This window comes from Propithecus coquereli, unplaced genomic scaffold, assembly GCF_000956105.1.
Source record: "Propithecus coquereli isolate 6110/MARCELLA unplaced genomic scaffold, Pcoq_1.0 Scaffold179, whole genome shotgun sequence".
Taxonomy (NCBI): Eukaryota; Metazoa; Chordata; class Mammalia; order Primates; family Indriidae; genus Propithecus; species Propithecus coquereli.
In genome coordinates this window covers 1,545,525-1,558,165 of record NW_012142634.1, presented here as the reverse complement: position 1 = coordinate 1,558,165, position 12,641 = coordinate 1,545,525, and the positions used below count along the sequence as shown (strand labels likewise).

The 12,641-nt window shown below is 37.6% G+C and overlaps 1 protein-coding gene across 2 annotated transcripts in view; it reads left to right on the top strand.

The window, feature by feature from the left end:
• ACADSB (acyl-CoA dehydrogenase, short/branched chain) overlaps positions 1–12,641 on the top strand; it is a 42,992-nt gene that overhangs the window by 28,028 nt on the left and 2,323 nt on the right. For both annotated transcript variants that reach the window (XM_012642449.1, XM_012642448.1), the window contains exons 4-11: positions 412–618; positions 1,152–1,322; positions 2,132–2,257; positions 3,514–3,606; positions 6,319–6,408; positions 9,639–9,776; positions 11,242–11,341; positions 12,053–12,146. In XM_012642449.1, coding sequence (XP_012497903.1) covers positions 412–618; positions 1,152–1,322; positions 2,132–2,257; positions 3,514–3,606; positions 6,319–6,408; positions 9,639–9,776; positions 11,242–11,341; positions 12,053–12,123 — 996 coding nt within the window. In that variant the 3' untranslated portion in view covers positions 12,124–12,146. The remainder of the gene's footprint in view (positions 1–411; positions 619–1,151; positions 1,323–2,131; positions 2,258–3,513; positions 3,607–6,318; positions 6,409–9,638; positions 9,777–11,241; positions 11,342–12,052; positions 12,147–12,641) is intronic.

Below are 12,641 nucleotides of genomic sequence, written 5' to 3'. Positions count from 1 at the left end.
ACTCGCCATCAATTTTAGACTCTGTGAGTCTAAAAATATTCTAAACATAAATTCTATTAAAAAATTTAGAAATTTAGACCCAAACTGAATGAAATGCTATCTCTACACACCTGTCTGATGTAATTTTTTTTAAATAACTAAACTCGCTAAGAAAGTTCACAGTCACTGAGGTATTCAATAAACAATTTCTACCAAACCAAATGATGACTAATGTGCATGGCTGTGATATAAATGTATTTTAAACGTACTAAGCCTCAATAACTACTCTCCATGAAAATAAAATAAAATAATACATACAAAATTTTAAAGTTGAGAATATATATGATTACTGTTTATTTTTGAATTTGTTCTTGCAAGAAATTTCCCCATATAAAATAGCTTTCTTAATCTTTTTCCTTGTTTTTCCTTTAGCTGATGGGTATTGAAATTGACCCAAAATATGGAGGTACGGGAGCTTCGTTTTTTTCCGCTATCCTAGTGATAGAGGAATTAGCCAAAGTCGATGCATCGGTGGCTCTCCTTTGTGACCTCCAGAACACAGTAATTAACAAAATGATTACAGAACATGGAACAGAAGAACAGAAGGCCACCTATTTACCTGAGCTGGCTACAGAAAAAGTGAGTTGAGACAAGTTGTTGAAATGAATCCGATCTTTTCTAAGTTTACAGTATTTTCAGGAGAAAAGTAGCTGCATTGTTGACTTCATTATCCAGGACCATAACGCAACACCGTTAATTAATCAAGCAATGCTCAATAAATTAATGCTACTAGAAAAATAGACTCTGCCTCTCATTTGCCACTTGGAAATTTAGAGAATAATAATTTAGACAATAAAATTGTTTCTTTTCTGTTCCAATTATATTTTCCAATACCTGTTGATGGTTTCATTTACATCGAGATATCATCTTACCATAATTATTAGAATCAATTTAAATAAACTTCATTATGTATTCTTAAGTCTTTAAATTTGTGTTGGACAAATTCTAGCAAATATTTTGGAAAATAATACTGTCAGAATAACATTACAATTTTGATAAATACTAAAAAAGTAGCTAAAGGTTTGACTTAGAAATGCTCATTTTGCCATAAGTATTTGTTATACAGGGTATAAATGCAGTTATTAATTTGTTTCTCTCTCTCTCATCTGTAGATAGGAAGTTTCTGCCTTTCAGAGGCTGGAGCAGGTAGCGACTCATTTTCTCTGAAGACAAGAGCCAATAAAAAGGGAAACTATTATGTCATCAATGGGTCCAAGATGTGGATCAGCAGTGCTGCACATGCAGATCTGTTCCTGGTGATGGCGAATGTAGACCCTAGCATTGTAAGTTTGAAAACAAAATATCGTTCCCTTTCCCCCTCATCTCTCCTCTTTCTTTTCCTTTTCCTCCTTTCGTTTCCTTTTTAGGATTTAGTCTTAAATTATTCTTCCTTCTCCTCAGTACTGAAAATGTTAGCCTTGAACTGGCATCTTTTCACCCTCTTACTTATTAACGTAAAATAAATATTATTGACATAATTATTAATTACAATCGGCCCTCCGTATTTGTGGGTTTCACATCCATAGATTCGACCAACCACAGATTGAAAATATTCAGAAAAAAATTCCACAAAGTTCCAAAAAGCAAAACTTGGATGTGCCAAGTACTACAGTGAATCCACGAGAATAAAGAGATGTGTAGACATTGTATTAGTAATCTAGCAATGATTTAAAGTATACAGCAACATGTGCATGGGTTACATGCAAATACTACTCCATTCTATATTAGGGACTTGAACATCTATGGGTTTCGGTATCCACGGGGGTTCTGGTACCAGTCTCCCCAGATACTAAGGCATGACTATACATGGAGGATCATTTATTAATTATCTCATAATATAAAGGAAGCTAATCTTTAATTTTGTAGCATTTCAAATTTTCTATTTAATAGTGATGAAGTTAAGTACCTATTTAATACATTTATTTTAAGAATATTTTGTTCAGTTGGAAAATAGACATAACAAAATAGTAAATAAAATGGTAAATTTTATCTGCTTACTAACGTCCATTTGTGGTTTGCTTTTTACTCCGAACTCTTTAGAAGCAAGGGATTTTATAAATCCAAGTGGTAATAGCATTTGAAATCTTTTTAGGGATATAAAGGAATTACCTGCTTCTTAGTAGATCGTGATACTGCAGGCCTTCACGTAGGGAAAACGGAAAACAAACTGGGGATCAGAGCTTCTTCCACGTGCCCGTTAACATTTGAAGGTGTCAAGGTGGGTATCTTAGAATATTCAATAAAAGACTGATGTGAAATAAGCTTTGTATCATAAGAGGTGTGTAAGAGAGGTGTCAAAATATCAAGTGGCTATAAGAGTATTTTGTGAAACTCCTGAACAGTGCTCTTAAGTCACGACTAAATATACTTTTTATAAGAGTTTAGGCCAAGAGTGGAAACCTTTCTGCCAAGTAACTGGCCTTGGGAGCAAATGCTGAGAATTGATCCCATTTATATTTTATAACTTGTGTACTTCTGAACCATTTATAAGTTTGATACTTGTGAACGAAACGTGCTTCAGAAAAGGGAGTCTGGTGTCAGTGCACCAAAGGCCACAAGATGGGGATGTTGCTCAGTGAGAGTGGAAACCGGTCAGGCAGCGCCCACGGTTTACAGCTGAGTCTTTTAAAAGGTGAGGGATAGAAGATGGTCAGAATGCTTACGCTTCAGAACTTTCTGTAGATAGGACAGGTTGTGCTGGGTTTCCCACCGCTCATAATAGAGCTTGATCTTCCTGTGCATGCGTGTGTTGGATAAGGGAGGGTTGTCTTCTTTACAAATGTCATTTGGATGTCACTACTGGGCCCCAACTTCCCTCCTCCTTCCTACTTTCCCTTTTCTTTCCCCATTTTCCCCTATTCTCTCTCCCACCTGCCCATATTATAAAGTGAAGAATATTTCTTTATTCTGAGTCTTAATTTTTTAAAATTATGAATAAAAACATTTTTGTTGCCCCTCTCCTCCTGTCTCCTCCTCTCTATGTGCACGCACATAGGTGCACACACATAAACATATACACACACCCCCCTCAGTTGATTTTCGTGAAGGTCAAGAGTCTCAACAGAAGAAAGGCTTTACTACTCTTGTTTTTGCAAGTACTTGCATTTTTTTTTTTTTTTGTAGTTCCTAATACATTATCTCACACTATAGCATACAGATAGGAATTGGGGAAAAAATATTTATTTATGTTATGGATGAATCGTATGCAATTTCTAGGTTTATTCATTCATTCATTCATTCATTCAACAAATTGCACAAGGCTTTGAAGCATGCAGTAGTGAACAACGGGTATTTAAGTACCTTCCCTCCAAGAGCTGTGAGGAAACAGTGCAGAGGGAGGCACCGAGAGGTCAGCAAGTACTGTGAGAAAGGAGTAGCACACAAATTGAGAGTCCAAGTGCATTTAAAAATACATGGTCAAAATGAATAATGTCAAATTAAATTGAGAAATAAGTGCACATTTGTATTTTTCAGGTTCCAGAAACCAATATCTTGGGACAAATTGGACATGGCTACAAGTATGCCATAGGGGCCCTCAATAAAGGTAGAATAGGAATAGCTGCGCAGGTAAGTCCAGCTGTAGCTCCTCCACCGTGTGAGTCAATTAAAATGGGAAAGGAAGACAATCTTGTGAGACCAGGGAGTATTTGGGAGCTGCGAACACAAGATGGCACCCTTCTCCCACGCGAGGTGAAAGCACAGCTTCGATTATCTTTCGGATTCCGTTGCGGTCAGTCACAGAAGTGTCCAGAGAGCTAAACACTGGCCTAGAGATAGGGTTTTTCTGCTTCAATGTATTGTTCAGTACTTCTACCAATAACTTCTAAAATGTATTGGAAATTAAAAATGGCATTTGAATAAAAATCAACTTTTCAAGGCTTGAAATTCATTCTAGAAGGAATTCTTAAAATTAAGAATATTTATTCTACTGTGTGGTCAGGATCTCTAATCTATAGATAATAAATAGATTTTGTTGCTTAGTGTTTTGCATGTGAAAATCAGACAATTTTTTTTTTGGTGGCACATGAAATAAAAGTGCCACAATTGAATAGATGTATAAGATGAGAACTATTTCTCTTTTTTTAACCAAATTTGTCCTTTATAATGCATATTGTATTTTTCTATTAAGTGATGTCAGTTTTCTAGATTAACAAAATGAATAATATCTTTGGTATTATTATAAATTACATCATTTTTGTAGAGTATATTTGTTTATTTTTAATCAATGAGTATCCAAAATTTAAGAACTTGTAAGCTTTTAGATTTTAAAGATGTTACATATACATCAAGGGTTGGAATATACATCGGATTATTACTCTAGACTTTTTTCTGCTGCTGTTACTCTGCCAACAAACTATTCTTAGATCAAAACTTAACCCAGGTTTCCCACAAAGCTACACAATATCTTAGTAAAGAATATTGGCTTTATCAGTTCTTTTTAAAGTTTGTCTGTGATTTAACTTGTTCAGATATAGCATTAAAAACTACAGTAGTGGATCTCATTATTCCCAGACATATAAATAATATAGATGTTCTGGCGATAAAATACATGGCCTGAGCTTTAGTCTAATTACTCCAAGTTATCTTATAACCTCATTAAAAGTTAAGGTCAGGTAGTTACTATGTCTCGGTGGATGTCTTTTAGAAGAGGAGGGACATCGAATGTGACAGTGAACTGAAGGCATCTGTCCTCAGAATCTCGCAATCAGAGAGAATTTAGTTTTTCAGTATTTATAATGGAAACATTTTATGCAGATGGGAAAGCCTATTTTAACTGACAACTGATAATGTCAGTCTCCATATCAATATAGGGTGTTATTTACATATTTTAAACTTAGATTATAAGAGTATAGTGACATCATCTTATCTCATAGGCAAAAGAGCAGTGAGTCTGCTGCCTCGTGTTAATTTGGGGTTTCGGGGGGGAAGTTGTCCCTTTAATTTTTATCTTAATATTCTGTTTTCTAGGGAGTTCAAAATAAAAGGCTGAAAGAAAATGTGAATGAACACTAATGAAATATTGATGAGTTTGTGGGCATTTCCCCCAAAAGCTTTAACTATTGATTTTTTTTTTCTTTTTCTAAAACCTACATAGTTTGACATAATTAGATAGTGATTTAATGGCTGCCTAATTGTTGAAATTTAGGAACCATTTCTAAGCTTGAATTGTTCAATAGAGATGGAAGTTGGTTAGCAATGAGACAGTTTAGCTAAAATTGTCACCATGTCCCGATTTGTTCTTCAAGTGAGTAAATTAATGTTTTTACCACTTGTTCTCTTTTTTGTTCTTTTTTTTTTTGAGATAGAGTCTCACTCTGTTGCCCGGGCTACAGTGCCGTGGTGTCCCCCTAGCTCAGAGCAACCTCAAACTCCTGGGCTCAAGTGATATTCCTGCCTCAGCCTCCCTAGTAGCCAGGACTACAGGCGTGTGCCACCACCACGCTGGGCTAATTTTTTCTATTTTTGGTAGAGATAAGGTCTCACTCTCGCTCAGGCTAGTCTGGAGCTCCTGAGCTCAAGCGATCCTCCCACTAGGCCTCCCAGAGTGCTGGGATTACAGGCAGCCACCGCACGGCCACCAGTTGTTCTCTATCAGTTGTTCGCAGCCCTAGCTGTGAGTTAAATCACTAAGGAGTTTTTAAAATGCTGATGTTTGGGCCACACTGCCCTACCCCCTCCACTCCCAAGATTTGGAGTCCATTGTTAAGCCCAGGTTTCAGTATTTTTTAATCAAGTTCCCCAGATGATTCTAATGGGCAGCCAGGGTTGAGAAACGCTGCTCTCACATGTTCTAATGCCCTTGCCTGAAACTCTTAGTAATCCTAATCCTGTACAAAATGGACAGGAAGGTAGAAGGTTAAAAAGTGACCATCAGCATTTTACTTCTAGGAGGACTGGGGGAAGCTATTATTCTATAGTCTCTGAGGCCAGTTCTGAGTAAAATTTTTGTGGCTGACTTTATGCCTGGTTGAAGGAGAAGATTCCTAAAATGCAGTCTGGTTGTGTGAACATAGCCTCGCTGGGATATTGACCTCTATGCTAGAATTAAATATACTGAAAAGAAATCACTCAGAGGTTTCCCCAATTGTCGGAAGTTCTTTCCTACAAATGCGGTGGGTAACAATGTGTTACTAACACACACCTCACCACCTCAGCATCTCCAGTTCTTCCCTTGCCCCAGCTATCCAATTTATGTGTAAAAGCAGTTTACAACTTGGATAATTAAAAGCATAAACTTGTAAGAAAATAAGAAATTCTGGTCTTTTATTTTTTTAACAGATGCTGGGACTGGCCCAAGGATGTTTTGACTACACTATTCCATATATTAAAGAAAGAGCACAATTTGGCAAAAGAGTATTTGACTTTCAGGTATGTAATTATTAGGCCCTTTCTACTGTACTGGATTCTCCCAGCTTCCTGAAACCGCAAAGCCGTAGAAGATATCGCCTCAAGGGGATTTTAATGGCAGAGGGGTGGGGAGGAAGGAATAGGCCTCGGGGAGTATACTTGGGAATGCCTTGATCTTTTCCAAGGGCAGAACAGTAGTCCTTGAGGCCCAGCTATGGCATGATGCAGGATATCTTGGTGAGCACTATAGCCTCCTCTCCTCACTGCTTCAGAAGTTCCAGGGTATGGTGTCTGGAGTCAGATTTCCTGGGTTGAAATCCTGGTTCTTCCACTTACTAGCTTTAGGCCATAGGCAAGTTATCTTGCCTTGCTAAATTTCAACTGCCTTATCTGTAAAATAATACTACTACTTATCCTATTTTAAATTAGGAGTGTGTAAGGTGTTTTGCACATTGTTTGGGTATAACAAGTGTTCAGTAAATAGTAACACTTGTTATGAGTCCCTTGTTTAGTCTAGAACCATCTGGTAATCCTCAGAGGATTATGCTTTGGCACATTTTATGGAAGAACCAGTTTGCTGCAGTAAATGCAAATGAGATTCGATCAGCCAAGCATATTGGGAAATACCAGCCTGGTCCAATGACACAGCTTCTCAGAACTCCCCAGGCAATCGGGGAGTCCTTGCTGGCAATGGTATTCTTCCTGTCTTGCCAGGGTAGGGGGCAGCCTGGAATGGCAGCTCACCAAGCCTTTTAGACAACCTGAAGCATGTCACATAAAATTCCAGAGTAATTACTTTACATGGTTGCAAAACCTCCTTTCAAGCAGCTCTAGGCTCCAAGTACAATTTCTTATTACACTATCAGCTCTGTTGTGCTGCATTGTTTTCAAGTTTATAATAATGACAAGTACGCTCAAATTGCACATGTGTAGAGATACTAGGCTATGCGCATGTGCAGCCAGTTCAAGACCAGAAGGACTGAGCACGGCAGGCCTGGCCAGTGCCTACCACAGCCCATGCTATCATCCCCATCTTATGCGCGGGAAACTGAGACACGTGTAGTTCGAGTTCACAGGGTCACATAGCTGGTATGGTACCAAAATTACAGGTTTTTGCCTTGGCTCCTGGGCTAATTTTCATTTCATTATAATAGAGTACTTGCTCAGAGCCAGCTACCACAAAGATTGCAATGAAAGGGACAGAATGTAAAGACCGTTTTGAGAGTTTTTGACCTCCATTGTATGCAGGAAACAGTGTTTCCGTGTGTGTCTATATATAGAGATAGGTCAGGTATACTAATAGGTATAATCATAATGACATTTTTAGAGATGCCTAGTGTGGATAATTTAAAGAAAACTTGGAAATTTGATCTTAAAAAGCAACATTATTAACTATGGGAAACTTTGATTAAAGTTAGTAGGATTTTTTCCTAACAACTTTATCTCATTGGGGTGATTTGGTTTTTGCTTTGCGTGCATTCATTCTTATCTTTCTCACCTCTAGACTACAAGGTCCTTGAGGGTACAGACCAGGCCTGTTCATCTTATTTCTTTCAATTGTTTATTCAGCATAGATTTATTGAACATGTTCTCCGTGCCAGGCCTTGTGTTCTCAGCATAGTTAGGGAACCAGAATTCAGCAATAGTGAGTTCTTACAGAGCAGGAGGCATGCCTCACTCACTTTTCTGCTTCTCGTGGTACCTAACATGGTAATTGGAATAAACAACATGGATGGTATCTGTAAGTTTAATTGAACTGAACGAATGTACTTTGCAAAAATAATCGGAATCTCCTAATTCCATATAAAAAGCCATAAAAAATTTCTAGAATAGTGATATTGGCATAGAAATAGACAAATTAACTGATGGAACAAATCAGGCTAGAAATAGACCCACGTATGTATACAAATTTGATATATGACAGAGATGGCATTGCAGATCACAGAATGGGAATATTCTTTCCATGGGGATACAAATGAAACTGTGTCCTTACCTCACACCATACAGAAAATAGATTCCAGATATAAAGACGTAATGTAAAAAGCAAAACTTTAAAAATTTTAGGAGAAAATATAGGAGAATATCTATATGATCCCATGGTAGGAAAGGATTTTGCAAACAAGACACAAGAAGTACTAATGATAAAGATAGGATTGGTGATAAGATTGGTAAATTTCTTTTCCTCAAAAGATGCCATAAAGTGATGAGAGAAATCAGAAGGGGAAAGATATTTACTCTGCACATAGTTTTATGGGTATTTAATTTATTATTATGCTTCATAACCTTCATAACCTACATTTTTTTGTACATATCAAATAGCAAGGAGAAGAATCTATAGGATATTTATGAGCAGTGTGGTTTTCTCCAGCTTATTCCTCCATTTTTTAAAAGGCTATTCCTGGGATTACTGTATGATTGCCTTAATCAAGGTTCTCTATCTTAACATTCATCACACATTATTATAATTATTATCTGTTCTCCCCGCTGGATGGTATGGATCATGAAAATAAGGAACTGTGACTGTAACGTTCAGTGTGATTCCTCCACTGCTCCGCACAGTGCCTCGTGTGCCGTAGCCGCTTGGTAAATATCTGAGTGGATGGATAGGAAGATTAGGCATGAGAAACATTTCGGTTTGCAATAAACATCTGTGCCTAGTATTTCCAGGAAATTGTTTATGACTGTAAATGTTAATATCTGTATTCTCGCTCACTAAGTCAGTTTCTTTCATTGACAAACATTCAGTGTGTGCCTAATCACCCTCGAAAATTTCAGGGTTAGAGTAATTGGTGCTTCAAATATTCCTTCATTACCTTGCAGGTAACATCTTATAATGCCATGGGGCCCTATAAAAAAATCAAAATTTTCTTAATTCAAGCAAATAAAGAATATATTCAAAGTTTTGTTGTGCAGGGATTTAGTTTAAACTCAATTTTGATCTCTTTAAGTTAAAAATAATTATTAAATATAACAGTCAAATTTTTAAACTTTGTGATAATTTATTATTTAAATCTTGACAATTGTGAAGAAATACATGGACTTTGAAATTTTTCTAAGAAAAGAGGGTTTAACAATACCTGTAGTGTCATATTTCATTTTAGGTTACAGATTTTAAAGTACTTTAAAAAAATGAATGTGAATTCCTTTGGAATATATTTTGAGCCTGTCAGTGTTGTGTGTCCAGGCAGGACTTTGAGGATGAGTTGCTTTTTAGAAATCGTAATTCTCTAACTTGGTCCTGAATGTTACAGGGGCTACAACACCAAGTGGCTCTCGTGGCCACCCAGCTGGAAGCTGCAAGATTGCTAACATACAACGCAGCTAGGCTTGTAGAAGCTGGAAGGCCATTCATAAAAGAAGCATCTATGGCCAAATACTATGCATCAGAGGTAAAAAATACAATACAGTACAATACAAACAACAGAATAAAAGTAATTAAGTATTATAATTGATCCTTCTTTTTCTTTCCCAGATATGTTGATAACCTTTTCACTTAGGAATGTTGATTGAATTTTGGTTGTTCTTCAAGTACGATAACATGGACTTCCCAGTTCCTATGATAGAAAAGCAAAAAAGTAAAGCTGCCTGTCGCTTCCACCAACACAGTCTCTCCCCTTTCAAAGTGTCTGTGAGGCCACATCACTCTCCAGCTTTAAACTCTTCAGTGGCCTCTCGCAACAAATGGAACTGTATTTGTATTAGATTCCTGTCTCTGCTGTAACGAATTACCAAAGATGCAGTGGCTACAGCAGTAGAGTTTTCTTCTCTCTTACTTCTGGATGTCAGAAGTCTGAAATGGGTCTCAATGGAATAAAAGAAAGACATCAGCAGGGCTGCCTGTGTGGACATTCTAGGGAGAATCCGTTTCCAGCTTCTAGAGGCCGCTCGCTTTCCTTGACGCGTAGCCCCTTCAGCTCAAAGCCAACAGCGTGGCATGTTCAAGTCTCTGCTCTGCTTCCTGTCTCCATGGCCACGTGGCCTTCAATGATGTACTCTCCTGCTCCCTCTTTCCCTTGTAAGGACATTTGTGATTACCTTGGACTCACCCAGATAATCCAGGATAACCACCCCGTCTCAAGGGCCTTACCTTAATCACATCCACAGAGTCGCTATTGCGGCATATGGTAGCATATTCTCAGTTTCTGGGGATTAGGACGTGGACGTCCTTGAGCAGGCAGCCGTTATAATACTCAAACGCTCACCACTCGCTAAGGTGGGCCTGCCCTCCACTCTCTTTTCACAGCTCACCCCGGTCCCAGCTGCAGGCTCGCTCGCAGGACCTTGGGGACGAGGACCCCACTGTCGCTGGAGCCTTTCCTCATGTTGTTCCTTGGCTTGAAATGCCCCAACTCCTCCTTTAGGTGTCAGCTATGCTGTTAATCCCTCAGCTATTCCGCCATCTATGTCATGTCAACGCTCCTAACAAGCTCTCCTTTCACCCCAGGCCGTCTATCAGTTTCTGTGCTTGTGGTTTAATGTCTCTCAATGGCCACCAGGACCAGTGGGGCAGTGACCAGCCACCCCAGCATTGCATACCCGGCGGCTGGCAGAGTATGGGGCATAAAGAGGGCCCTGGATAAATGTTCCCTGAATGAACAATTCCTCTCAGCAAGCACACAGGGTGAACACTACTCTAATTTTCTTAAGAAAATGGGAATTTTGTGAATTAATAGGATATTTTACAGAAATGGTGTAGAGAATATGACTACAGAGACAGTGCTAGTTTATAAAATAACTTCATTCCTTCCAGTTCCCAATTCCAGTAAATCCATGTTGCCAAAAATGTTACCCAGAAGTGTTTATAATACATAAGTTCTATGGTTTCAATGTGTGATTTGCTTCTTATTTTTGTAGATTGCAGGGCTGACAACTAGTAAATGTATCGAGTGGATGGGAGGAGTAGGTTTCATCAAAGATTACCCTGTGGAAAAATACTTCCGAGATGCAAAGATTGGTAAATACATTATTTTACATTTTATTTGTTTTATTTGCCTCTTTAGGTGTTTTGGCTATTTTATTTGTCAATTTTATATAATATTACTGGTATCTAGATAAAGACAATTTTAATCTCTTCAGTAGGTGTTTTTTGGCTTTCTTGTTTTATTGTGGCTGGGTTTTTTCCCTACCTCTTATTTAATAAAAGGGGGTGGGGCATGTTTTTAAAAACATCAAATTGCCTTTTAAAATACCTTAACAGGCTTTTCAGTGAAACTACAAGAAAATCTACCTTAATTTTTTTAAATTTTAATATTTTATGATTAGTGCAGTTTAAGGCTGTTCTTTAAGGAATCATTCTAGCGTCAGAAGCTAAGTGTCTAATAAAGCCTGAGCAGCTCAGCTCCACGACTAGATAGGAAAATAAACAACGACAGCTCCGAAAGCTACCTGTTCCTTAATAACAGTCTGAGTTTATGCATTAATAGTTTGAGAATCAAAATCTTCAACTGTTTAATACTGATTCTGGACATCTATAAGCCAAATGGAAGATTGTCGTCTCTTAGTCAAAATTACTTTGTCAAATAGTACCATGTTCAGGGGACATCGAATGATGTTACTAGTAACAGTTTTATAACACGCAGAGGTAACGTGCATAGAGCTAGTTCTTGTATAGACTCTTAACTGTGGTTCCACTCCCAACTGTTCCTTTTGCTCCCTTTTGTTTAAGGTGCAATATATGAAGGAACTTCCAATATTCAGCTGAACACCATTGCGAAGCTCATCGATATGGAATACTGACATCCCTAGGAATGCAACTTCTGGTATCGTTGTTGTAAAATTTTAAACTATTGTGCCTTGTTGGAAAAGTAAACCTCCAGAGCATCGAAATATTTTATTTCAGCCCTTGGTTGTGGTCCTGGGGGCAGGCCTTTTAGATTTTACCGTTTCAGTGTGCTTAACTTAGGCACAGGAGATCATTTTTTTAAATTTGGGAAGACAAGCATCCATATTTTCTCCAGAACTGCTTTTAAAGTTCTATACATATTTATAATATCATTCTAGTTTCAGAGTATAGAGAAGTTTCACCTCATCAGTATTTGGGAAAATAAAGATATTTGAAGTACTGAATTACTTATAGAAATAGTTATTTTATATTCCTATTAAATCTTTATCTTGTGGCATCAGAGAAACATTTGTTATAGGAGGCAATTTTTACTTAATATTCTTTTCAATTCTAAGCGGCTAAATGAGGTACAAACTAAATAAAAATTTATTTAGAAAAATCTAAAAATTCTATGAGAATGGGTAGAAAGTAA